Source organism: Zootoca vivipara, chromosome Z1, assembly GCF_965207765.1.
Source record: "Zootoca vivipara chromosome Z1, rZooViv2.hap1.1, whole genome shotgun sequence".
Classification (NCBI taxonomy): Eukaryota; Metazoa; Chordata; class Lepidosauria; order Squamata; family Lacertidae; genus Zootoca; species Zootoca vivipara.
In genome coordinates this window covers 8596726-8623547 of record NC_142583.1, presented here as the reverse complement: position 1 = coordinate 8623547, position 26822 = coordinate 8596726, and the positions used below count along the sequence as shown (strand labels likewise).

General features: G+C 43.7%; 1 protein-coding gene across 3 annotated transcripts in view; it reads left to right on the top strand.

Annotated features, from left to right (window-relative positions):
- KCNIP4 (potassium voltage-gated channel interacting protein 4) overlaps positions 1-26822 on the top strand; it is a 328191-nt gene that overhangs the window by 69755 nt on the left and 231614 nt on the right. The window contains exon 1 of one of the 3 annotated variants that reach the window (XM_060278964.2): positions 11639-21873. The exons of the other annotated variants lie outside the window; for them this stretch is intronic. Coding sequence (XP_060134947.1) covers positions 21786-21873 — 88 coding nt within the window. The 5' untranslated portion in view covers positions 11639-21785. Of the gene's footprint in view, positions 1-11638; positions 21874-26822 lie in introns of those variants that run through there. 3 annotated transcript variants of the gene reach the window in all.

Sequence of the window (26822 nt, the reverse complement as noted above, 5' to 3'; positions counted from 1 at the left end):
CTCACCTTGGGCAGAAGTGTTACCAAGACCTTTGCTCTTTTTCCTTTTCTACTGTGAACTGACCAGTAAGGATGTCTAAGCTGAATACTCCAAGCTTAGACCGTGTGGCTTTAGCAAGCCATCTTTGCATTTCTATGCAAATAATTTAGAAATATTTATGGAAACTAATTTGAACTGCCTATCTTTTCTTGCTGCTGTTTGGGAAAGCACATGAATTTGACCTTTGAGGAGCTTGTAAGTAAACCATGTTTAACTTACTAAACGCATGGTCTCTTTCTACGCTATGGGAAGTGAGAAACATTGGAAGAAACTTAAAGGGGATGTTCTAAAGGCCTATTATAAAAGCCTCTATTCCCATACTTTTCTTTGCTGCATATTTTGTGATTTTAAATCCCTGCTGGGGCTGTTTCCTCATAGAGTACTTGCTCCAAACCTGGATCTTGGCATCCAGGAAACTCTCCTTTATTCTTTTTCCCAAATTACCAAAAACTGACCAATGTTGCCTTGAAATACTGTTTTATAGTGCTAATATGTAAAGCCGCATCAGTTCCCTCAAAAGTAAACCGTGCCATTGGTGCTTTCCAACAAGTTCAAAAATTAACAAGTCTTTTGCCTCCTATTATAACTCACAAACTGTTACCACACCATGTTGGAGCATATTCCATATTCTCCAGCACCACCTTCCTCTGCAGGCAAATTGCCCGTTTAGATAAATACCCACTGCCATTAAAGGGACATGAAGCCTGTTTTGTCAAATCGCCGACACCCATCAGGCAAAAACCATTGCAATTCACAGTAAGCAGAGGCCAAATGTGAAACCCCTGGTTTTGATACAAAGAATCACTGCCTGAGTGTTCCCCTCCCCTCCAGAACCGAACATTGCTGAAGGGTCTTCTTCACCCACCGTTTGCTATGTCCACTTCACTCTGCAGTTAGGCTATCATACACATTGGTTACCAGATGTCCCTGTTTCCCGGGGACAGTCCCCCAGATTTAGATAACTGGCCCCATACAAAATCCATGGAAGTTGAAAAGTGTCTCCGGATTCACAAATCAGTCCCCATACAAAATCCATGGAAGTTGAAAAGTGTCCCTGGATTCATTGAAAAAAAATCTTGTAACCTTAGACCTACACTGCCTTCTGAAGTAGCAGGTGTCAGTAAGCTGACCATAAAAGTTTCCTCTTTATTTTTTGGAAACACTCCCAGCCAATTGATCTGATTGTACCTATTATAGAAGACGCAGGTGCAATGGAGACACATTCACATATAGCTAGATAGCCAATTAGGGAAGGATGTTTGATGGAAGGAAAGCATGTACCGTTCGTTCACGTTAAAGATATAAAAGGAAAACATAGTAGTAGTAGTAGTAGTAGTAGTAGTAGTAATAATAATACAGTGGTACCTCTACTTACGAATAACTCTACTTACGAATGTTTCTACTTACGAATGGAGCTCCGTCCGCCATCTTGGATGTGGTTTAGATAGGATTTTTTCTACTTACGAATTTTTAGATAGGGTTGCTTCGACTGACAATTTTTTTCTCCCAATGCATTCCTATGGGATTCGACTTACAATTTTTTTCGACTTACGAATGTGTGTTCGGAACGCATTAAATTCGTAAGTAGAGGTACCACTGTAAAAATTAAGAATATGAGTTTGAATAATCAAAAGCGGCATTTATCATTTATAAATTTATCATTTATACCCTGTCCATCTGGCTGGGTTTCCCTAGCCACTCTGGGTGGCTCCCAACAAAATATTACAAACACGATAAAACATCAGACATTAAAAACTTCCCTATCCTATACCATGTTTATGAAATGTAGCTGTTTAAGATTAAACCGATTACATTATAATTAAATTTTATCTTGCCTATCTTGTAAGGAAATCAGGTGTGCGGTTCTTCCCCCTCAAATTTTATCATCACAAGAACCATGTGAAGCAGTTAGTTCGGTAGACAGTGATTGGCTCATTGGTCACCTAAAGAGCTTCATGACTGAATAAGGATTTGAACCTGGGACTCTCTTGTCCTAGCCTCATACTTTAACTGCTGTCTTTTTGAAATGGTTGTCAGTGCATTACATTGCCATTGAAACTACATTTTGGTATGAGCTTTTTTCTTCTTCTTTAACAGATTTTACTCCCCAAAATGGGGAAAAACACATTTCAGATTTGGATCCTGAATATTGGCTTTCCCCATCAGAAATAGCTTGACATGTACAAAACTAAGTTGCAAATGTAATCTAGTGAGGCCCCCAAAGTGCTTTTCACATGAACCAGCCTAGTGGTGTATTTGCTCTTTGCAAGTGGAAAGTAATATTTTAGAGCATATTCTTTCATCAAGGGAGAGAGGCATGCCAGACTTTGGTTGTTATCTTGAGATGGTATTAAATCAACTGGAAAGTGGACTGCAAGAACCAGCGGAGGAGATCATCCCTGACTTCTAGCAGACTTTATATCCCTTATTACTCATGAAATGGACAAGAAAATAGCAGTTCTGAAATGCTGAGGAAAATAAGTATCAACATTGCCCTTGACAGGGGTTAGAATTCCACATTACTAGAGCCGGGGGTTGAGAAAATTCCACAGCCTTGAAGAGGCACACATTTAAATGCTAGTCGTTAAGGTTTTGGTTAAGACCTGAAAATGTTGATGTTTAAGCTGCTGTTCCCAACCCCAATTAGTGCACAAAACAATTGGGGGGGGGAGAAAGAAAATGAGTGAGATAATTCACCTGAGAAGCATGTGCGGCTGAGCCATCACAGACCTATCTCCACAGATGCAACTTTAATAGTCTCTGATGTAACCTCGCATATAATAATAATAAAATATTAATAAGTAGCCTTCTCTTGTGAAAAGGCATTTTAACAACTGGCCGTCCTCTTCAAGATTCCATTAATTTCTTGTTAGGCTGCAGTATTAACTCACAACACTGGCAATTTTCCTGGAGCTCATGCATGAAAGCTGATCATTTGATGATGGCTCCATCAAGTGGTGACTCACCTGCACGAATGAGCTGTCACAGACCAAACCACAGACAGAACTCTGAAATGTCTTGATGTCACCTCAGTGGGGAAACAAGTCATGCGTTCAGCAGAGAATCTTAAAAGTGTTCAGTGATCAACACCTGAGAATCTTCAAGAGCGGTGAGGCCCCTGCATATGTTATTTTATTTTTATGTTATTTTATTCGTCTAAAATGCGACGAATAGGTCCCTTCCTTTCGTTTTATCACTTCGACCTCTCAATTATTAAAAGAACTAACAGGATTTCTGAGGTAAATCAAACCTCCCACTTATCCCTCTAGCCTTTCTTTAAACCCTCTAGCACTCGTGGGTTTTTAAAATAAAAGAGTCCTCTTCCAGCATAAACGTGACCAGGTACCCCTTTAAAACTCTGGGCTATAAACGAGACTATCCCTTGTGTCCTCAGTGTAAGGGGTTCAACCACTAGAAATCCTGTAAAAGCTTGCCTCTCCCCTGAGGTAACTTTGGGACACCCTGGGTCTGTCTATTTCTCCCCTTTAGTGCACCTCGAAGACACAAACTAACCATGCCACTATTGAAGGAAGTTTTGTCTTTTTAAAGAGTGTCCACCACAAGTGAGTTTCATGTACCTTTGCTGGAAAACAACACAGACGACTTTATGACTGGCACTTTAATGATGGGAATTTAATTGCTTAAGTTCATAGTGGTTGCATCAAGCTTTCTTGTGAACAAGCTTAGTTTCAGTAGTAATATCTTTGCTAATCATATAATTGATAACCTCACAAATACCTAACCTAAACCTACTCTCACAGACCTTCTTTTCAACCACCCTCACACTCCCGCTCCCAATGTCACCTCAGTGGGGAAACAAGTCATGCGTTCAGCAGAGAATCTTAAAAGTGTTCAGTGATCAACACCTGAGAATCTTCAAGGCCGGTGAGGCACCTGCATATGTTAATGCAACACACTGCTCGCAATGTTTGACTTGTGCTGACTTGTGACGGAAGCTGTTAGTGCAGCTATTGCTGCTAGTGCAGAATAACACCTCTGCTCACAGATCTGCACTGGTTGCCCATTTGCTAATGACCCAGATTCAGTGTGTTGCTTATCAAATAAAAAATCCTTAACAACTTGGTACTAGTCTACTTGTAAGATCGTCTTACCATATACAGTCATACATCGGTTTAAGTATGTCTCGGTTTGAGTATTTTTAGTTTAAGTACTCCGCGGACCTGTCTGGAACGGATTAATCCACTTTCCATTACATTCAATGGGAAAGTTAGCTTCAGGTTAAGTACGCTTCAGGTTAAGTACGGACTTCCGGAACCCATTACACTCATACCTTGGGTTAAGTACGCTTCAGGTTGAGTACTCCATGGACCCGTCTGGAACAGATTAAGCCACTTTCCATTACTTCCAATGGGAAAGTTCACTTCAGGTTAAGTACGCTTCAGGTTACGTACAGACTTCTGGAACCAATTGTGTTTGTAAACCGAGGTACCACTGTGTGTGTGTGTGTGTGTGTGTGTGTGTGTGTGTGTGTGTATATATATATATATATATATATATATATATATATATATATACCATTTAATATTAATACATTCACATCATCTTTATCCACTATACTGCCTTGGCTCTTAGCCTGTCGGCTTCCTTCCCTCCCGCCTCATGGCTTTCAAAATTACCCTTTATATCATTGCAATTTATACGTTATCCAATTCTAATTACACTCATTACAAAATAACTCTAAAATTTAAATAAAGATAGAAAATTTCTCATTACAAGTCTTCATACACCCCTGCTAGCGATGTTAATTGCTTACAATGATCTTTCAGCTATCGTCTAAATTTACGCCAGTCCTTTTGGAATACTTGATCGTGCTGGTTTCGGATTTTTCCTGTTAGCTTCGCCAATTCTGCAAAGTCCATCATCTTCACCTGCCGCTCTTCTTTTGTTGGTACTTCTTCATGTTTCCATTTTTTGGGCTAAGACAATTCTTGCCACATTTGTTGCATACATAAACGGTCTTTTGTCGTCCCTTGGTATCTCTTCACCCACTATACCCAATAGAAAGGCTTCTGGTTTTTTAAACCAAAGTATTTTTAAACATTTTCTTAAACTCATGCAAGATTGCCTTCCCTCATAGAAGCCCACTCTACCACTCCAATCTGTGGAACTGGCACTGTCTCCGCTCCTCCACATGCAGCTGCTTGGTGACCTTGGGCTAGTCACACTTCTCTGAAGTCTCTCAGCCCCACTCACCTCACAGAGTGTTTGTTGTGGAGGAGGAAGGGAAAAGGAGATTGTTAGCTGCTTTGAGACTCCATCGGGTAGTGATAAAGCGGGATATCAAATCCAAACTACTACTACTACTACTACTACTACTACTACTACTACTACAACTCTTCTTCTTCTTCTTCTTCTTCTTCTTCTTCTTCTTCTTCTTCTTCTTCTTCTTCTTCTTCTTCTTCTTCTTCTTCTTCTTCTGTAATAGAGGCTACATAATACTATTTCCACATTTGTACGGAATTGATCTTTTAGTGTGGTAGCACCTACACCAGGCATCCCCAAACTGCGGCCCTCCAGATGTTTTGGCCTACAACTCCCATGATCCCTAGCTAACAGGACCAGTGGTCAGGGATGATGGGAATTGTAGTCCAAAACATATGGAGGGCCGAAGTTGGGGGATGCCTGACCTACATTTTACAACTGTCTGCCTATAGGCACTAGGCCTGCATTACCATAATTCTTTTTGAGCGCCTGCTAAGAACATTTCATCCAGACATGTAGAATGTTGACATGCGTCTTAATCTGGTTTTTAGTTTATCACTGATTTTAATTAGTTTCTAATGTTTAAAATTGTTGCTTTAACTGTGTGTTTTTTACTGGGAGGTTTCATTGTTTTACTCTTTTTTTAAAAAAAATAACTGATTTGAGGGGGGTGTTTTTAAACGATTAAGTGGTATGTAAGTTTTATGAAATAAATAAATGAATAAGGTGCACTGCTGTGGGACAACATCTTTTGGCAAATGTTCCTCACACACAAGAGTCAGCACATTACCAGGCCTCCCGCCATTGGGCACCAGATTTTCCATCACAATATATTCAAATCAAATCAAAAATGTTATTGCATTAGCCGGTTGGCCATAGCACATAACACATAAAACATTTTTTTAAAAAAACCATAAAAAAAACCCTAGCGGTAACCTACCGCTATTATACAGAGCATGTATCGAAAACACTTACAAAACACCGGATATAAAAACATGCGATATAAAACAGAATTTGGTAAAAAAAACCTAGGATACATCATGTGTGTTTTGTCCATTGGAGAATGTTTAGTGAAATCCGCATCTAGAGAAAATTAGCCAGTTGAGAGAGCTCTGAGTTTCAGGGCCTGCAAGATATAAATGGCCACTCCGCGGGTAACCCTGGGGTTAGCGTCCACCAATAGAAATTTCATGCGGTCATCTTCCAAGGTGATAAGCGAAGGAATTAGTATGAGAAGCCTTGGTCTTATTGCATCGTATAGGGGGCAGTGAAAGAAAAAATGGATAAAATCCTCTATCTTTCCCTTGTTGCACGGGCATAGTCAGAGATCGGGGGGGTGGGTGTTGGAAAATACACCCTGTAAAAATGCTGTGGGAATGGAATGGAAGCGGGCAAGTGTGAAGGCCCTTCTCTGTGAAGGGTTCGTCAGGTTGCTCAAATAGTGAGCCATAGTTCTTACTGCCTTCACGCGAGGATACCACGTGGATAGGTTGGCCGCATTAGATAGGGCCAGGTCCAGCGCTTCGTCCCTATCTAGAATTCATTTATGGATTTTATCATTGCCCCAAGCGATCAGAGCGGAGAAAGCTGGGAGGGAATAACGTTCACAGATGGCCTCCATGCCTTTTGACCAAATGTGGCTGCCAGTAAAGGCTAGAAAGGCTTGTTTGGCAAGAAGCGAGTTGGGGGCTTCTGCAAGAGATTTATAATAAGTGATTATCCTGATGTGAGCTCTTGCCACAATAGATGGCAGTCCCAGTTCCATTCTTAGTTGGGCGGGGATGGTCCCATTGGGGAGACCCAAGATCTTTCTTACCAGGAGGTTTTGCAGGGTCTCCAGGCATTGGAGTGCTTTCAAATTCCACCCCCATATTTCCACCCCGTATAGCAACATTGGAGGGATTTTGCTGATGTAGACCTTTCTTATTGGCACCACCAGCTGGCCTCCTTTGGCATAGAAATTTTTTACCAGGGCCTCCATGGTTTGGCGGCCGGCCAAAATGATCGTGTTTAGGTGAGCTGACCACGATAGCCTATGATGGAAAGTAATGCCCAAGTATTTAAGTACTGGGCATTGTTCTACGGTGTTGCCCTCGAGAGTCCACACAGGACTCAGTTTACGATATATTAAGAGCCCCTCAGTCACATACTCAAGAGTTTCTTCACTATTTCTTCATTAGTTGACTCAGTGGCAGACTCTCTCAAACTGGAGGGGCAGAAGAGCGGGTTGCCACCACCAAGGTCAAAGCAGCCGAGTGACATTAGTGCCTGGTGGATTTGTCTTCTGCAAGGCAACGTTTTTCTGGGTTTGATGCCTGTGCCTATACTTATTTTAGTACAGAGTGCAGTCTTGAGATGCCACATTTTGTGGATGAGTTGCCATCTTTTATGGGGGTCACAGTTCAGCTTAAAGAGAAAAGCAAACAACCTGATTCAGAAGCCATTAGCTTTGCCCTAAAAAGGAATCCATAAACGGGACTGTTCTGAAACAAGTGTGATTTTCTTAGTGGGCTGTAATGCTTTAAAATAGCCCTTTTAAAAATCTTGCCTGCGATATTATCTATTTTTGCTCTTTAAAAAACCTGATCTTTTGACACTGCAGATTGCAGCTATTTTCCCCAATCATTATCTTTAACATCTGCTTTGACACACACAATGTAGAGCGCAGAGGAAACAAACTCAGCGTAATCCTTGCATGCTTATTCAGAAGCAGATCCCAGTGTGCTCAATGTGTATGTGTGGAACAGTAGCCTAAAAATGTGCAGTTAAAACGATTGCCGAGACATTTGGCCAGATAAGAATTTGCTCCCCTGAAGTAACTTGCTACCCCCATAAACAAACCTTTCTTCTTAAATCAGCTGCTCTAGGCCACTTTTTCAACAGTGTAGGAGAACCTGTCCCCTGATAACACTAACACTGAGAGTGATAGACTGCAGACCTTTGCATTAATGAATGATACAGACAAAAAGGACAATAGCTGGTGGGGCTCGGGTCTAAGTCATGCTGTATTAGTCATGCTTAGAAGTGTCTTAGTCATGCTGGCCACATGACCCGGAAGCTGTCTGCAGACAAACGCCGGCTCCCTCGGCCCGTAAAGCGAGATGAGCGCCGCAACCCGAGACGTCCACGACTGGACTTAACGGTCAGGGGTCCCTTTACCTTTAAGCTTTGGATAATAATAATAATAATAATAATAATAATAATAATAATAATAATAATAATTATTTATACCCCGCCCTCCCCAGTGAGAGCCAGGTTCAGGGCGGCTGACATCAATAAAATTACAATAAAACGTAAAGGAAAGAAAAACAATTGATTAAAATGCAGATTAAAATACAATTTAGATTTAAAAATTGTTTTCAAATGCAGCCTCATTTTAAAATGGCCAAAATCAAAACCCAACGGTCAGGCGGAACAGCTCCGTCTTGCAGGCCCTGCGGAAATATGTCAAATCCCACAGGGCCCTGGTCTCCTGTGAGAGAGCGTTCCACCAAGTCGGGGCCAATACTGAAAAGGCCCTGGTCCTAGCTGAGGCCAATCTAGCCACCTTATGGCTCAGGATCTCCAAAATATTGTCATTTGTGGACCTTAAGGTCCTCCACAGGGCATACCAGGAGAGGTGGTCCCATAGGTACGAGGGTCCCAAGCCAGATGATGATGATACACACATAGCAAGAAAATCCTCCAGCAGGCCTCTGACTTGGAGCCTGTCATACTTACACACACACACAAACACACACCACTCCTGGTGTTTGGCTGGCACTTATTACACACAATTCTTATTGTCATGCATGCACCAGTGAGACATCTGCTACACCAGAGCTATAATAGAGGTTGATGATATGAAGTGCTAGATCAGGTGTCGGCAACATTTTCCGGCCGTGGGCCGGAGAATTTCCACGGACTATCGTCTGTGGGCCGAACATGGGCCGGACATGCACAGAAGCCATTTCCGGTGCTGCGCTGCCCATGTCTGGGGCACCGGAAATGGCTTCTGCACATGTCCGCAGCGCCAGAAATGACTTTTGCGGCTGTGCAGGCGCAATTTTCAGTGTCTGTGCAGCCGCAGGCACCATTTATTTGTGAGCACATTGCCATTTATTTGTTTTTTATTTTATTTATTTTTATTTGTGTTTTATTTTTCTGTTGGAAGCCGCCCAGAGTGGCTGGGGAAACCCATTATTATATTTATTTATTTATTTATTTATTTATTTATTTATTTATTTCCGGCGCCGCTCGGGGACTTGCCGAGTGGGCGGCTTGGTTCACGGGCGGCCCATGGGCCGGATAAATGGCCTTTGTGAGCCACATCCGGTCCATGGGATGGACGTTGCTGGCCTATGTGCTAGATTGTGACCCTTTGAGATTCTGCCATAGTATTGGTGAACAACATATAGCTGTGGCTGGGGAACAAGAACACAAGACCCCATGTCACCTCAAACTCAAGAACAGAATAATTATTTCAGACATGTTCCTAGTCAGTACTTCCTTTATGTGTCATGTGGTGCAGGTTATTTTAGTATATTTTTGAGGGGTATTTTTTTAAAAAAATAATAATAATCCTATTATACTTGCAAATACTTCAACAGATTGCTGATTGCGATGAAGAAATAATTGAACTAGAGTGGAAGAAATCAAAAGCATCTTAATTCATGAAAGCTTTAAAGAGATTTAGAGTGTGATTCTCTGCTAGTAAGGGGACCCAGGTGGCGCTGTGGTTAAACCACAGAGCCTAGGGCTTGCTGATCAGAAGGTCGGCGGTTCGAATCCCTGCAACGGGGTGAGCTCCCGTTGCTCGGTCCCAGCTCCTGCCCACCTAGCAGTTCAAAAGCATGTCAAGTGTAAGTAGATAAATAGGAACCGCTCCGGCGGGAAGGTAAACGGCGTTTCCATGTGCTGCTCTGGTTCGGCAGAAGCAGCTTTGTCATGCTGGCCACATGACCCAGAAGCTGTCTGCGGACAAACGTCGGCTCCCTCGGCCTATAGAGCGAGATGAGCGCCGCAACCCCAGAGTCGGACACGACTGGACCTGATGGTCAGGGGCCCCTTTACCTTTCTCTGCTGGTACAAAATCAGGCAGGTTCTCTGGTGCAAGGAGCTTGAACTTTTGGTGGAACTCTGCTGTTCTCCTTTGCCTCCATATCACATCCTGCCCTCAGCTAAGTGGGAGGCCGTTCTGAAAATGTGTAGAAACTGCAAACATGATTAAAAGTAAAAATACTCTTTTTCACTTCAATTTTAACTTACTTTGGGACTTTCTTACTGAATGCTTAGAGCTCTTTTTCCATTAGTGCAATAATCTTACAACAATAAGATAGGTCAGTAATATAATATAATATAATATAATATCCGCGTTATTGCGGATGAGAGGCTATAGGTGAGAGAATAGCCTAAATCTAGTTGGTGAGATTATGGTTCAAGTTAAATTTGAAATGACATTTGAAATCATTCCAACTTCCTAGCTGCCAAATCACACAACTTTAAAATAATAATAATAATAATAATTTATTATTTATACCCCGCCCATCTGGCCGGGTTCCCCCAGCCACTCTGGGCGGCTTCCAACAAAACAGAAATTCTAAAATACAGAAATCCATCAAACATTAAAATACAGAGATCCATCAAACATTAAAAGCTTCCCTAAACAGTTTAATGTGCTGATCTGAATAGCAAGAAAGGGAAAGAAATGAAAAAGCGCAGCACAGCTACCAATCACAAAAGTAATGTATCAGTTCTAGACTAGTGAGCTGGAAAAGCAGCTGGAGTCGTTCTGTAGTTGGTGAATTCCCGTCTGCTGTAGATAAACTGCTTGTTAAGTAATAGCCATAGTTCCTAGGTCTGGCCTCAGTGGTCAGGTACGGACACATCTGTGATCATTAAAATGTAATAAAATGCAGTTATTTCCCATATGCCTGTATCATCAGAAATATATGCAGTTCTGTTTTGTCCTTAAATTTTTCCTTCTAGTGGCTAGTGATGTTCTAGGGCTGCTCAACAATTTTGGGGTCTCAACAACTTTCAGGGTGTCCTGGTTTTTACTTTTTGAAATATGGCAACCCTGCGATGTTGATACCCTTGCTTTGTGTGTTAGCAGCTTTTTGCACCCTAGGCAAAATCACCTTCTGGCGCCACCCCCCGGCACATGCGTCATGACACGTGCACAACACCGCTGACGCCCCTGCGTCCCCTCCATAGGCGGGAGGGCGCTGAGCTCTCATTTTGGCTCACGCACCTCCCGCCTATGGAGGGGACGCTGTGAGCTCTTCAGCGGCGGCGGCAGTGAGTGAGCGGCGGCGGAGGCAGCAACAGCACCCATAGCTGAAGGCTTCAGCTACGGGCGCTGCCGCCGCCACCGCCACTGCTCGCTCGTTGCTCCTCCATAGGCGGGAGGAGCGCAAGCACATGCCGTGGGAGGGCGGCAGCGCGGGGGGTTTGCACCCCCTCCATTTACGTGCTCTAGGCAAGTGCCTAGTTCGCCTAAATGGACGCACCAGCCCTGTGTGTTAGAACAGCAGAGGAAATCTATTCTTAAAAGTGATGTAAGCTATTCTTAGTGAATCGTGTATCTCATTTTGTTGAAGTTTTCTTAATTCACAGTTTTCTCTTGAAAGAGAAGGTGATTTGACCATTCCTGAAAAAGCCAACATGAACACAGTGGTTGGAGACAACTACGATCTGGTTGGAAATACTCCCTTTTAGGGTGGTTGAGATGGTCGTGGCACAACTATTCTCGGATGAAACAGATTATCCAAGCCTGTCTATGGGACTGAATCAGCCTTGGTCACCCTCTCTGGCTTCGCAACCTGCATCTTTCTAGGTCACATTGTGAACACTTTCAACTCTAAACACTTTGAACTTTTGTCCTTCTCACTGTGTGCGAGTCTCACTATCACCCAGCTGCTGTCTCGTACTAAGCCGCCTCTTCTTTTTGCTTTCTTTATGGTTCATCAACTTTCCTTTGTTCTCATCAATGGCCCATCACCCAGGTAATTACCCGAACATAGGAAGCTAGCCTGGCTTGATTAGCTTTTAACACTTGCTGGGTCCAAGGACTAGGTGTCATGCAGCTAGCTTAATACCCAAGCCTTGATTAAATTCCAACACTTACTGAATCCAGGAATTTATACTGATCTGGCACCCACAAACTCATAACACTATATGTCAGGGACGGGCAGGGCTCTGAAGAGTGTGTGTTGGAGGCAAGGGGCCTGGAGAGTGACCCAGGAGAGGGGGCCAGCGATCTATGGGGTTTGCAGCCACCTGCAAGTCAGGAGCCAGTGAAGGAGAAGGAAGGGGCAAGGCAGTCTGAGATGGGAGGAAGCATGCAGGGTGTGGCAGAGGAGGGGGGTGGGCCAGTAGACTCCCTACCACCCTGCTGTCTCCTAGAACCAGGAGGGGCTGGAAGAGGGAAGAGCAGCAATGGCTTCTGTGTAGGAGGAACCTCAGGTTGCATGTGTGCCCCTTGTCAGATGAGGCTACATAGGCTGTGGGGCGTGGCCCCCCTGTTGCTGCAACTGGTCCACATGGCAGAAATCTGGGGACAGCTGCCTAGAGGCTAGATCAGGCATCCCCAAACATCGGCCCTCCAGATGTTTTGGACTACAATTCCCACCTTCCCAGACCACTGGTCCTGTTAGCTAGGGATCATGGGAGTTGTAGGCCAAAACATCTGGAGGGCCGCAGTTTGGGGGTGCCTGGGCAAAATGCATCTCTCTGTGTGTGTGTGTATCTGGAGCATTGTGGGAACAGCTCTGAGTGCTTCTTTGTCAAAAAAAGACTTAACTTTCAGGTGTGTGTCTTCCTTGGCTGGGGGCCCAGGGCACTATGGCTGTACAACAAAGAATGCAATAGCTAATGTGTGTTCTCGAGAATCCAAGGGCTGGGTCACATTATTCTTGCACAAAAGTGAATTACTCTGTCATTGATTACTGATGGAAATGCAAACCAGTTGCATCACTTCCTGTTCACAAAGTTTTATTGAGGTACAAATCCTGTATTGGTTTTCTCTCTTATCTTCCCAGGAACCCCCCTTTTCCTCTTTAATAATACAGCACTAACAGTATATCTCTGATATACAAGGTCTCTCATCCATAATTTAAGGACACTCAATATTGATAAACCCAATGTCTAGGCTGCCTAGACTAGGCAAATGATGAAGGAGGTGGGGGGAATCTCTTTTTGCTTCACTGTGATGGACATAGGATTAACTTGCAAGAATACTGGAAATAAGCACACCGTTTCTACCTCTAGTTGCAACAGACACCTAAAAAGTGGCCGAGCTAAAATTTCAACTTTTTTAAAAAAAAAATCTGATCATGTTTTGTTTTTTTAAGTGCAGTCACTGATGTTTATAATTTCTGCAGCATTTTCACCTTGTAAGGTGTGTTACAATCTGAATTCCATTCCAAACTCATAATATTCCAAACTGTTATGTTTGTATATATTTCAGTAGTGTCATCAACGTACATTGCACTTTCCAATTTCACAGATGGGGAAAAAAACACTTTCATTTTATAGCTATTTCATAGTTCGTTTTATTTCTTTGTATAATTATGTTGTTACCCGCCCTGGGACAATTCAGGATTTCCAGCTGTAGCCAAAACACACTGTCCACTGTCTACACCACTGATCTTATCATCTTCCTCATATTCTAATCCATGATGGCACCGATCTATCTTCAAATTGCATAGAGTGAATATTTCCTCTTTACACAGATGCCGAATGAGGAAGAATCATGTTGCACAATTAATGTTGCAATCATTTTAGTATAGTCAGCTATTTACAGTCTTGAATCATGATACATATTTAGGCTGCATACACACATAACCTTTGAAATGCACAGTGGACATTTTTTCACAGTGGTTTTGTACGTAGCCTTCACACGATAATGCCGTCTAAAACAGCAGCTACTGTATTGTCTGTACACAAAGGTGGGCTTGTTTTCAAACTAGTGCCCAATTGTGTTCTCTGTTGCCACCTTCTCAATTAGTGTTTCCACTTACCTTCCCCCCCCCCAGTCTTCTGAAAGAGAGGGGCTAGAAACTGGTGCCTTGATATATAGAGGATATATTGGTATGCAGAGGCAGATAAGTTTCTGTAATGCTTCCTATTTTGCCTACAGGCGGCAACCATTTTGAGAGTGTCCAATTGATGGGTGGCTGCCAACATGGTCAGAATGAGGGCAGTGCATAATGGAGTGTGGCGGGCTTATGTGTGCTCTGCCAATCCGTACAGGAGCCAGGAACGGACCCCTGGCACAAACTGGTTGCCACTTGTATTTAATACATAGACAAGTTAAACATGGTGAGGGGGAGTGGCACAGCCCATTCTTGATACAAGGTGCATTATAAACCCTTCCAACAGAATGTTGAAGGAGCATCTCCACCCTCATCATTCATCCTGGACACTGAGGTCTAGCGCTGAGGGCCTTCCGGTGGTTCCCTCACTGTGAGAAGTGAGGTAACAGGGAACCAGGCAGAGGGCCTTCTAAATGGGTGGGTTAATACTACTGGCCTACCCTCAGGGTTTTCGCAAGGATTACTAGGATAAATATGTGAGGGCACATGTAAATCATGTCCTCCCTAAAAGAGGGCACGTGTTGTGGTGAGACCTGGAGACTGACCTCCTGGTTGTGGGTGGGTCTATTGGATAGCCACAGCACCCGATTGGTGGGTCCCTTGTTGCTGGATGTAATCTGGCCAATGGGTGCAGTGTAAAAGGATCGAGGAACCTATTTAATCCCTTGCACGTGTCCCAGAGCTTCCTCTTTCGGCTCATGCATCGGAACACCCACCCACCTCTCCCTAATTTTAGGGCATTTTGTGATTGACCTTGCTATGCCGTCATGTGTCGTCTGTCGTTGGGATAGGGGCACGGCAGGAATTTTCCCCACTTGGCTGATTGGCTGTTGCCATTTGGGTTTCACCTGCTGTGTAGCAAATCGTCACAACTTGTAAGGTTGCGGATAGGCACTGGTTCAGGTGATACGGATGAGAGAATGGTCTCGCCATCCCTATGTGAAGGGTATTCCGTTAAAGGAATTCAGGGACTCAACTTGGTTTGGTCGACCCCCGAAAGGGGGTTGTGCCTATGCCTGAGTCCAGGGGAGCATCTGGGGAGTGAACATAGTCTGTTCCCAGGCTTTTCACCTGCCTCAGGTGTTCACCCCTGGCTGACCTATGATAGAGCTCTGGGTTAGCGCTACCTGCAAGGGTGTAGGGCAGGGATCCCCAAACTAAGGCCCGGGGGCCAGATGCAGCCCAATCGCCTTCTAAATCCGGCCCGCGGGCGGTCCAGGAATCAGCATGTTTTTACATGAGTAGAATGTGTCCTTTTATTTAAAATGCATCTCCGGGTTATTTGTGGGGCCTGCCTGGTGTTTTTACATGAGTAGAATGTGTCCTTTTGTTTAAAATGCACCTCTGGGTTATTTGTGGGGCATAGGAATTCATTCATATATTTTTTTCAAAATATAGTCCGGCCCCCCACAAGGTCTGAGGGACAGTGGACCAGCCCCCTGCTGAAAAAGTTTGTTGACCCCTGGTGTAGGGAGCTAGTCGAAGCAGAGCCTATGAAACCACTCACTTTTCTGTAATCAATAAAGTTGTGGCCTTAATTCTGCCAAAAACCAAAACTAAAATATGAGTCAAATGTGTCTTTATTTAAGGGGGAGGTCTCTGGGTCTGAACACGCAAATGGTGAGCATAAAGTCTACATTTTTATATTTTAATACTTCAGTCTAAGTCTCACCAGGCATTGGCCCAGCTGTTGCAGCCTCTCAGCATTGCGCACAGTGAATATTGGTATAATTGTCTGTGCTGTCAGGTTTTATTGTTAGCTGGCTCTGAGAGCTCTGGTTCACATGATGCGTTAAGAGACTCTGGGCCCTTTGGCTTCTGCAGTGAGAATTTAACAATGCATGCCCAGTACTGAAGTGTACGACATGAAAACTGCATTATGTCTCTTTTTGCCATGCAGCTGTTACAGGCTGCTCTGGTTTATTCCCGCAACATAATTCTCGAGCTTTCTGCTATGGAAGGTCAGACCCTGGAGTTACTTGTGTTGATGCCATAGCTTCCCTATGTTCTTGTGAATATTTAATCAGCCCAGTTAGGATGGCATTGAGGTCTTTATACAGCAGCTGTCTGCAGTATAATCTTCCTTAGGCTGCAGGGTGAAAATGAATCCTTGGACTGAACTCAAGGACATGGGAATAGAAAAAATAGAATTTCACTTTTTCAGCTAATGGGACTGTATGAGCTAGCGACAAAGAATTTGGTGTTCAGGATTATTCCTTTAAAAAAACAACAACCACCTTTCCCTTTAGTATAATAATATGCTCCCAGCACAACATTTCATATCATTTTTGTATAGTGTTTTGTATAGTGTGTAGGCCTTGGGGCTTGAATTTGAATTTGTACATTGCTTAAAACTACAACTGTTGCTGCCAGATGCTGTGTGCTGAAATGGAATTTGTGTGCTTATGCTAGGCAGCCAAGCTGGCCAAAAGACAATTATGAAGCAGTATCTTAAATAGTAGTTGCAAACGACATATTCTAACACGATAGGCTGTGATAGTCTGAAATACAGATGAACAGAACAGGGCATAGAATACTTACTTTCAAGGGTAATTAGTAAAGGAGGGGTACTGTTCCACCGCGCATGTTTTTACTACGTATAAATACACACTCTGCTGATGCTAGGAGCTTTGGCTAGAAGCAGGCAGAGTCCTTGTGGAAGCACCGTTTGTGTGAATCAGCATCGCCATGCCTGCTGGAAATGCAGTAAGACGTGTGTGCAGCCACACGAAAGCTTATACACAGAGCAAACTTAGTTGGCCTCTAAGGTGCTACTGGACAATTTTATTTATTTATTTTGACTGCATCAGACCAACACGGCTACCTGCCTGAATCCAACATTTCCATGGTTATAGTGACCCTCTTTCTAGGTGAAACCCACAGTTGCTTCGGTTCTCTAAATTCTGATCAGAAGGTCGGCGGTTCGAATCCCCGCGACAGGGTGAGCTCCCATTGTTCAGTCCCAGCTCCTGCTCACCTAGCAGTTTGAAAGCACGTCAAGTGGTAAGTAGATAAATAGGTACCGCTCCGGCGGGAAGGTAAATGGCGTTTCCGTGCACTGCTCTGGTTCGCCAGAAGCGGTTTAGTCATGCCGACCACATGACCCGGAAAAACTGTCTGCGGACAAATGCCGGCTCCCTCGGCCACTAAAGCAAGATGAGCGCCGCAACCCCAGAGTCGTCTGCGACTGGACTTAATGGTCAGGGGTCCCTTTACCTTTAAAGGTAAAGGTAAAGGGACCCCTGACCATTAGGTCTAGTCGTGACCGACTCTGGGGTTGCGCGCTCATCTCGCATTATTGGCCGAGGGAGCCGGCGTATAGCTTCCAGGTCATGTGGCCAGCATGACAAAGCCGCTTCTGGCAAACCAGAGCAGCACATGGAAACGCCGTTTGCCTTCCCGCTGTAGCGGTTCCTATTTATCTACTTGCATTTTGACGTGCTTTCGAACTGCTAGGTTGGCAGGAGCTGGGACCAAGACAAATGCCGGCTCCCTCGGCCACTAAAGCAAGATGAGCGCCGCAACCCCAGAGTCGTCTGCGACTGGACTTAATGGTCAGGGGTCCCTTTACCTTTACCTTTACTTAATTGGATGGATCATACCCATGTTATCTGAGAACAAAAATTATTCATCACATATATAACCGGTCATTTTTCATACACATAAAACTGAACATTACACTCAGGGCCGGATTTAGGTTTGATGAGGCCCTAAGCTACTGAAGGTAATGGGGCCCTTTATATGTCCAGCTGTCCTTTGTCAACAACAAATTGTCGCTGTTTTTTGTGCTGAATATATGCTATACGGTAATTTATGGACCTAATAGGTATCTAAAGCCATTTGCACATGTTGCCATGCAACCAGTCCATGCAGAATGTAGGCACCCTATATATAGAAAGGAGCAAACCAGTGTTATTTTAGGGAGCAGGTGGGGCCCATTACTTACATCACAGGAGCCTAAACAACAACAAAACACTGTTGCTGTATGTAGGTTTAAGCCGGCACAGACTACACTGCTTGGATAAATTGCTTTCGTGAGCGCTTTGTACATTTTCTAAAATAAAATAAAAGGAGGCTAGTGGATGATTATGTGCAAGTCATGATTATTTCCACCTGCACCTCACCGTCCTAGCCTCACATGAGGTTAACTGCATGCTTCATTTCTTTGTATATCTCTGTCTGCACTTAAATTGATTTTTCTGCCTTGTGTCATAATTCATTGCACATCTATATCTAACTTTCACCGACTCATCTTGCCTTCATATTCTGCTCCCTTATTGAAGGCTTGTCGCTGTTTATTCCCTTTATTTATTGCCTTTCATTTAACAAAGTTCAGTTACTTTTATCTGCTGTCTCTGGTTCAACAATTGCCAAAACTTGTTATATCAAATCTTGTTCTCCAGGGTATTTATAACATTATCCAATCGAGCATTCCTGAGCATCCTATATCCCTTCTTCTAAATAATGAATGAGGATATTAAAAGAGCTAATTTAGCCCTTGTCCATCAACTGAACTGCCATTTATCAATTACTCGCCCCGTTTGAAGGAATCTTTGCAATTTTTAGCACACATGATGGTTCTGTGTGAATCAGACTGCAGTAGCCAAACAGGAAGATGTTCTTAGGAGGAATCTTAGGTTTTTGCTTTAGGTTCTTTTCTTTCCTTTTAATAAAAGGAAGGAAGTACCAGGCAATAAGGGTGGTTGGAAGAAGTAAAAATGTTTGAGCCATGAAAACAATGCGACTCAGTATCCCTGCTGGGTCCTGAGGGGCCTTTGCAAAAACAGAATAATTCCCAAAGGGTGAAAGGTCCTGAAAGGTCCTGACATATTTTCAAATTAGAAATTTAAAGACAAATGGGATGCCATTCTTCCAATAGTTTGGCCTCACCCCTGAAGGTGCACTGAGCCATTGTTACCTCAGACAGACAGATGCCAACCTATTGGTATGCCATTCAAAAAAAAAAAGTTATGATTTCATTGGTTGCAACGTCTAAGGAGTAGGTGGCATGGAAGTTTAATGTGATAGTCAAGCATTTAATGAAGAGTATTACACTTATTCTTATTCTTATTTTCATTTCTATACTGCTTTATATTTTTAGGGGAGGATTCAAAGTGGTTTACAACCTACATTAAAACATCAAATAGAACAGAAGAAAACCAAATATAAAGTATACATTAAAAGCAACATTATTAACAGGAAGCTAAAATATCATCTTACAAATTTCAAAATAAGACATTACAAAGGGAGATCATGTATAGAATGCTAGTTATAAATGCAATTTGGTTACGTCTGCTTTTAAAGGTGTTGTGTTGTGTTTATTCAGGGGGCCATGAAGCTGGAAAGTCATTCTCTGCCCATTTAATGTTTATTGTATACTGGCCATCTGATTTCAAGTGAATGGTGATGTAAAAACATTGTTTGTTTAAATAAACAAAAAGGAAATGAAAGAAAGAAAGAACACACATACGCCATGAAAATTCAGCATTCTTTACGTGCAAATTTCTCCTCCTCATCACATTCCTGTATGCCAATCTGACAAATGTACACATTTTTCCAGGTGTTTTCCCCCAACAAAATACATTTATGCATGTGGTTTTCACTAATATATTCATTTCAATGCACATTCTTCCCCAATATATGCAGTTTTGTAAATCATGTTTGGTTGGAGAACTTCACCACAATATTCAGATTACTGCGAATTCTGAAGGATACCAGAGTTTCAGTTCATCTCTTCCCTCACAAAGTGAGAAGGTTCACCTTTAAATGTTACCTGAACTTTCTGAAGTTCTCCTTCTTCCATAGATGACTCTACTACTATCTGTTCCCTGAAATCCCTCCTAGGACGTACATGTGATGCATGTATTTGTTTTCTAGGCTAGACTCAACTGAATGTCACTCTTCTGGGACAGCCTTTGACAAGCCTTTAGTCCTTATTCCTGACTGAAGTGAAGTCTAAGTAGTTCTGATTGCAATTGCACATATTTATCCCCTGTCAAGGGACCCAGGTGGCGCTGTGGTTAAACCACTGAGCCTAGGGCTTGCTGATCAGAAGGTTGGTGGTTCGAATCCCTGTGACGGGGTGAGCTCCCATTGCTTGGTCCCAGCTCCTGCCAACCTAGCAGTTCGAAAGCACGTCAAAATGCAAGTAGATAAATAGGAACCGCTACAGCGGGAAGGTAAATGGCATTTCCATGTGCTGCTCTGGTTTGCCAGAAGCAGCTTTGTCATGCTGGCCACATGACCTTGAAGCTATACGCCGGCTCCCTCGGCCAATAATGCGAGATGAGCGCGCAACCCCAGAGTTGGTCACGACTGGACCTAATGGTCAGGGGTCCCTTTTATCCCCTGTCAAAACTTGCCTGCTTGTCTCCTCCCTTCCCTCTATTTCCTCTTCTCCACCCTCAAATTTAGATAATTAGGCATGTAAATGCTTAATAGGGTATTTGGGGAGGGTTTATTTTTCTCTAAAGCACAATGCTTTGAAATGACGTCGTTAAGTCTTACCATCCTCTTTTCAACGAAAGTTTTAAGTACTTTCCTGGAATGTGTGCATTTAATTATTTGATGACCCAGGTTGCTGTGGCCCGGCATGCTAAAGGAAATTTGCTAAAACTTTAGATTCCTTTGGGGCAGGCTGTGGAGTTTGAAATTTTCACAGTATTTGCAATAAGCCGCAGAGTTAAGCCTGGCTTTTTATATCTGCCCCGCTGCTGTCACAACAGAACGATTGCCTTCACCTTGATTGTTTTTTTTTATATTTCCGACAGGTGAGCTTTTGGTGTGGAAGGTTGTCTTACTGTGGCTGGGTGGATAACCCAACCTTGAACTGCGCACTTTAATATATTTTTCTTGTGCATAGCAATCATTGCAAAGCTACACACACACACACACACACACACCCATCCAACCGGCAAGATTGCTTCTTGCCACTCTTTGCAAAACCACAATTCAAACTGGGTGCCCTGCTATCTCTTTCCTACCTGCTTACATGCTGATTCATTGATGAGGACAAATTTCTATGTGTAGAGTTGAGGCTGCAGGCCCCGCCTCTGACTGACTGAATGGTCGGTGAGGTTGCAGCAGTATCTGCTAAGGAGAGAGCGGAGGAAAGTGTACCTTTGCTCTCCTATATCTTGTTGGACTACAAGTGCTCATCACACCAGACAGCTTGCACACGGGGTTACAGGAGGACCTGAGTGTGACCTCCCTATTCAGCATCCCCCTGTCAGTTCAGTGTTTTCCTTGCGTGCTTTTTCTCCCCCCCCCCTCTCCTAGTCCTTTGAAGGATTCTCCCTTTTCAAACAAATCCAAAGGAGTTTGTCTGGCTTTAGCGAGGCAGCTTGTGAGCAGGCGAGCTGGGACAGAAGTTCTCAGTCAAAAACTATTCACTTTCATTAGCAAAAGTGTTCGGGCTCTCCTCAGAGGAATACCTCACTGCATAAAATGAGTGGATGTCGAAAACGGTGTAAACGTGAAATACTGAAATTCGCCCAGTATCTTCTCAGGCTAATTACAGGTTCTCTCCATACAGGTAAAAACCATTCTTTTCTTTATCATGAAAATGTGCAGAGTGGTAACACTGTCTGTCTTCTTCCACAATGCTTTTTTGCTCTGTTTTTGTGGTGGTCTTTATTTAGTAAAATGAACGGGGAGCGGGGAGGGATTGTAACGAATGTATTTTTGGTTGTTTAATGTAAACTATGCGGGAGCAGTACATTTTGTTAAATTGCACCGAAGTCTGCAATTGCATCCGAATCAGAACAGTGCTGTTAAACATACATATGTGTTTGCATATTTGTTCGGAGCAGAGTGCATTAAGAAATGTGGAGCACGATGCTCTTCTGTGGGGTTTGGCATATGAAAGCAGATTTCAGTGTATGAACGATGTTCACGTTATCTTAGTTGGCAAGCAGAGCTGCTCTTGAAATATAAATCAACTGCTGGATGTTAGCATGACATTAAAATTTTATCAGCAAGAGCTTTGGAAAGACTGCCTTTCAGGGTGTTTAAAATCTGTGAAATTTCTGCAATATCTCTCTTGACAGCCAAGCCCTTGAAACTGAAATCTTGAAAGGGGTGTGTGTGTGTGTGTGTGTGTGTGTGTGTGTGTGTGTGTGCTTGCTTGTGTTTGTTGATTAATCTCTGCTTTAAGGTGGGTGAAATAACAGCATGAGACCAAGTTGGAACATTCTGTTATTTAAAAAGAATCCCTTTTTCAGAAGTGAGGCCAGCTGTCTGTCTTTGGAAAATACTTTTCCTATTCTGATGTGCATGTGATAAGGTATTTTTACACCCTTGCCAGGTGACAATGGTAAATAGCCCACCTTGTATGCTCCAGGTGACATTTATTTATGTTTTGATTCCGTGTTAAAAATATCAATTTGAGGTGTGTTCTATGTGGGTGTGCAGTTTGAGGGCTGTGTGTGTGTGTGTGTGTGTGCTATTAATAATTATAATTACATATTCATATGCATGTTTTAAGGACACCACCATGTGTCAAGTTGTAACGAGTTTGTACTTTGCTGTGTTAGAAAATCTTGCTCCTTGGAAACTCTCAGAAATTGAAGGGTTCAAATCCAATTCAGAGATGCATTTTTACTGTCAGAATAAAATGCTTTATATTGAAACATCTGTGTAGAATAAATAGCCATTTCTGGTAAGCGGTTTTTATATCATTCTGGCAGTTTTGATGGTTTTGCAGAATTTAGTGTAATGGAATGCTTCTGCTACAAACATGTGTCCCCAACCTCCACCTCATCACTGTTGGTAGAATTTGCATCCTTTATTTTTTTAGGGCATAGTGAGCCAAACAAGGATATTACTTATATACATTCTTTCAGGAATTTCTCAAATTCATATTCCTTTTATCATATTCCTTTAGGCTGCAACACAGTGGAATAGTTGTCAACAGGAACTTTGGGATCTGTGCTCTTCTTCCCCTTGTGGTGAGACTCACCCATGCACACTGAATCGTTCATGGGACAGCAATGGGCTTTCAGACTCCAGGGTGGCTCCCCATGTAGGAAGCCCATTGGTTTCTCTTGATCTAATATGGCATTGCAAACTTCTGGCTTGCACTTTTCCTAGACAAATGTGAGCTTGGTGTTGTCTAGCTGCTTGCCTCCTGTACTCTTATTCCCCCACCATTCTCTCCAAGTCCATGATTTCATGCTTCCTGCTCCTTGTTCTTCCAGTTCTTAAGACTCCCTACAGTCAAGCAGTAAACAGTGGGCAAAATCCAGCCAGAGTTAGAGAAATCAGGTTCTCCTCCCAGAGAGCATGTGTTGCGGTGAGGTCACCACAACTGACTCTCTGTTGCTGGGGTGGGTAAGTTTGGATTGTCACAGCTACCCAATTGGTCCCTTGGAAGCATGGGACCTGTTCCGGCCAATGGGGTTGCAGAAATTGCTTCTGAGGGATAGATATATACCACTGCATGTTGCATTGAGATTCTTCTATTTCGCTTCGTCCACCGGATCACCCTCCCTATATTTAGGGCAGGCGGCCCTTCAGATGTTTTGGCCTACAACTCCCATGATCCCTAGCTAACAGAACCAGTGGTCAGGGATGATGGGGATTGTAGTCCAAAACATCTGGAGGGCTGAAGTTTGGGGATGCCTGATTTAGGGTCTGTGTTGACCTTACTATACCGTCGTGGGTCATCTGCTTTGGGGGCAGGGGCCTGGTAGGAATTTTTCCCACTTGGCTGATTGGCTGGTGCCTTTTGGGTTTTGCCTACCGTGTTAGCAAATCGTCACAACTTTGTATGGTTTGCAGTTAGGCATTGGTTAATACATATGGAGGGGACGAGGCGTGGCTGTGACCTGTCCCTCCAATGGTTGCTGCGTAGGTATTCCGTTAAAGGGATCCAGGGGCTCGCCATGCATTTGTCCGACCCCGAAAGGGGGATAGGGCCGCGCAGGAGCCCCTGGGAGCATTCTGGGTGTGATCTTAGGGATCTGCACCCATCCCAATCGATCTCCTGGGGTGCTTACCTTGACTGACCTCTGCAACTGGCAGTTGTCAGTTCTGTTCCTGTCCTGGATAGTCTGGGACAGGTTCAGATAGTCTGAACCAATGCCTAAGCAAACCAATCACAGACTGTAATCAATAAAGTTGTGGCCAAAATTACGCCAAACCTCAAACTAAAATTTGAGTCGTGTGTGAATTTATTTCTAGGCAGTTTTGGTGATCTTAACACGCAAATGTCAAGTTGCTAATCAATCAGTTTTAAGAGAGACGGTGTGATGTAACAGCTAGGGAAGAGGTAGCCAATGAACTGTTTTCCAGGTGTTAGATTACAGCTCCCTTCATCCCTGAGCATTGGCCATGGTGGCTGGGGCTGATAGGAGTTGTAGTCCAACAACTTCTAGAGGCTACCATGTTTAATACTGCTGGACTTTTACTGGGTTCAAATCTATAGTGAGCCATGAAACTCCCTGGGTGATCTTGGATCAATCACTCTCTCTTAGAATAAGCTGCATTGCAGGCTGACCAGGAAACCAGGTGTGCTACCCTGAGCTTTTTGGCGGGTGAATTAAAAAGTGACTGGTCCCAGCATTAAAATCATATCCTGCTAGCAAATCATAGAAGAATCATAGAATTGTAGAGTTGGAAAGGACCTTGAGGATCATCTTGTCCAACTCCCTGCAATGCAGGAATATGCTGCTGTTCCATGTAAGAGTCGAACCTGCAACCTTGGTATTATCAGTGCATCAGAAATGCCAGTTACTCAAATATTTTGTTGAATACTGTGCATGCAGCTCTGTCCTGTGACATGCTAGGCCACTCGTGTAAGATTCTCATATGTCCAATATTTGGGCATGCCACCTGGTGTCCATTTGGTTGGGAAACGCTGGCCTGTGAGCTCTCCTGTTGGAGAACAGCCTTGACCAAAGGTGTCATGGGCTTTGAAAACACTCGAACTCAGGAGGCAAAGGAGAAACGTGCTAAGAGGAAGGCACGCTTGGCAAATCCACACCGTGATCAACTCCCGCCCGGAAACCAAAGTCCCCACTGTGGAAGGACGTGTGGATCCAGAATTGGCCTCCACAGTCACTTATGGACTCATTGTTAAAACCGTGTTTATGGAAGACAGCTACGAGTGATCGCCGAAGAAGAAGAAGAAGAAGAAGAAGAAGATGATTTGGGTCATTAGCTGACCCACATTCTTACTTTCATTTTTTTTAAAAAAATGCAGATATGTGGCCTTCGTAGATTGAGATATACAATATACATTGAACAGGCAGTATTCCGCTTAATTGTTTAGGGAGAAAAAAGGTCAACTCCCACCTTCCATTGTCAATGAAAAAAGTCACAACCACAATTGACATGTCTGGTTCTGTGCTGGCGGCTCTGTCCTCAGTCTCCCTGACATTTTCTATTCTGGTGCCCAAAAGAAGTGCATGGCCAATGCCAGAGACAACCACCCAATATTGCAAAACCACCGAGCTGAACTTCAGCCATGAGCAAAGCAGCAAGAAAAGAACAGGGCTGACTGGAGTGTGGGGGGGTGGATTTACTGTTCAAGAAGGAAGAGACTGGAAGGCAACCAACTCGAGCAATAGCCCATGAAAGCCAAGGACAACCAGTGTTTGGGAGCACAGAGAGGCCTGAAGGTTGACGAGGTGAAGCTGATGGTTCCCAACTGCAGGGCTGGCCCACCCATGAGGCAAAGTGAGGTGACCACCTCAGATGGCAGGATCCACAGAGGCAGCAGATCTGGCCCCCAGGGAACGCACTGCCTGCTGCTGTTACAGTGACAGGTGTGGCATATTCCTTGGAGACTATATCACCCACCTTCTTGGCAGGATGCCCCCCCCCACATACCACCTCTACAATAGCCTCACCATGAATATGAGGTGCAACTGGTTTCATCCCACCCCTAGGGAAGAAATGTTGGAGGCAGCTCTCTGGAGTCTCCTGGGCTGGCATGATTTGGAGTGGATTCCTTCTCCTCCCCTACCCCTATCCCCTTTGGCAGCTTTTGTTTCCCATTTCAACTGTCGGGTAAGGTTAATTTGATATTTCACCCTTGTTCCTGATATAGATCTTCACTCACCTCTTCTTCCCTGGCACCTGAGGGAGGGGCACCATTTTGTGGTTTGCCTCCGGTGCCAAAATGTATTGGGTTGGCCCTACCAGCCAGATCTATAGCAGCTCTAGGGCCTTAGATGAAGCTCAGTGAGAGTTCTGTTTTTGTTCCCTTGCCTTTCTCTTTATAATCCTTTCCAGGAAGGTTTTCTAGTGTATCGAAGGAGCCACTGTTTCTAATAACAAAAACTGGGGCCATTCAACTTGAGTTGACCGTATGAAGCTTTGCCAGGACCTGGGAGCGCATGTGGCTGACAAGAATGCAGAATTTCTGGAACCTTCTTCTTGTCAGCCAGAGCTCTGCTGGCTTTTGCTCTGATGACTATAGCTGAGGGAAACTAGTAACAGGACCACACATGCTAACTCTTATGCGCTGCCCAGATGTTC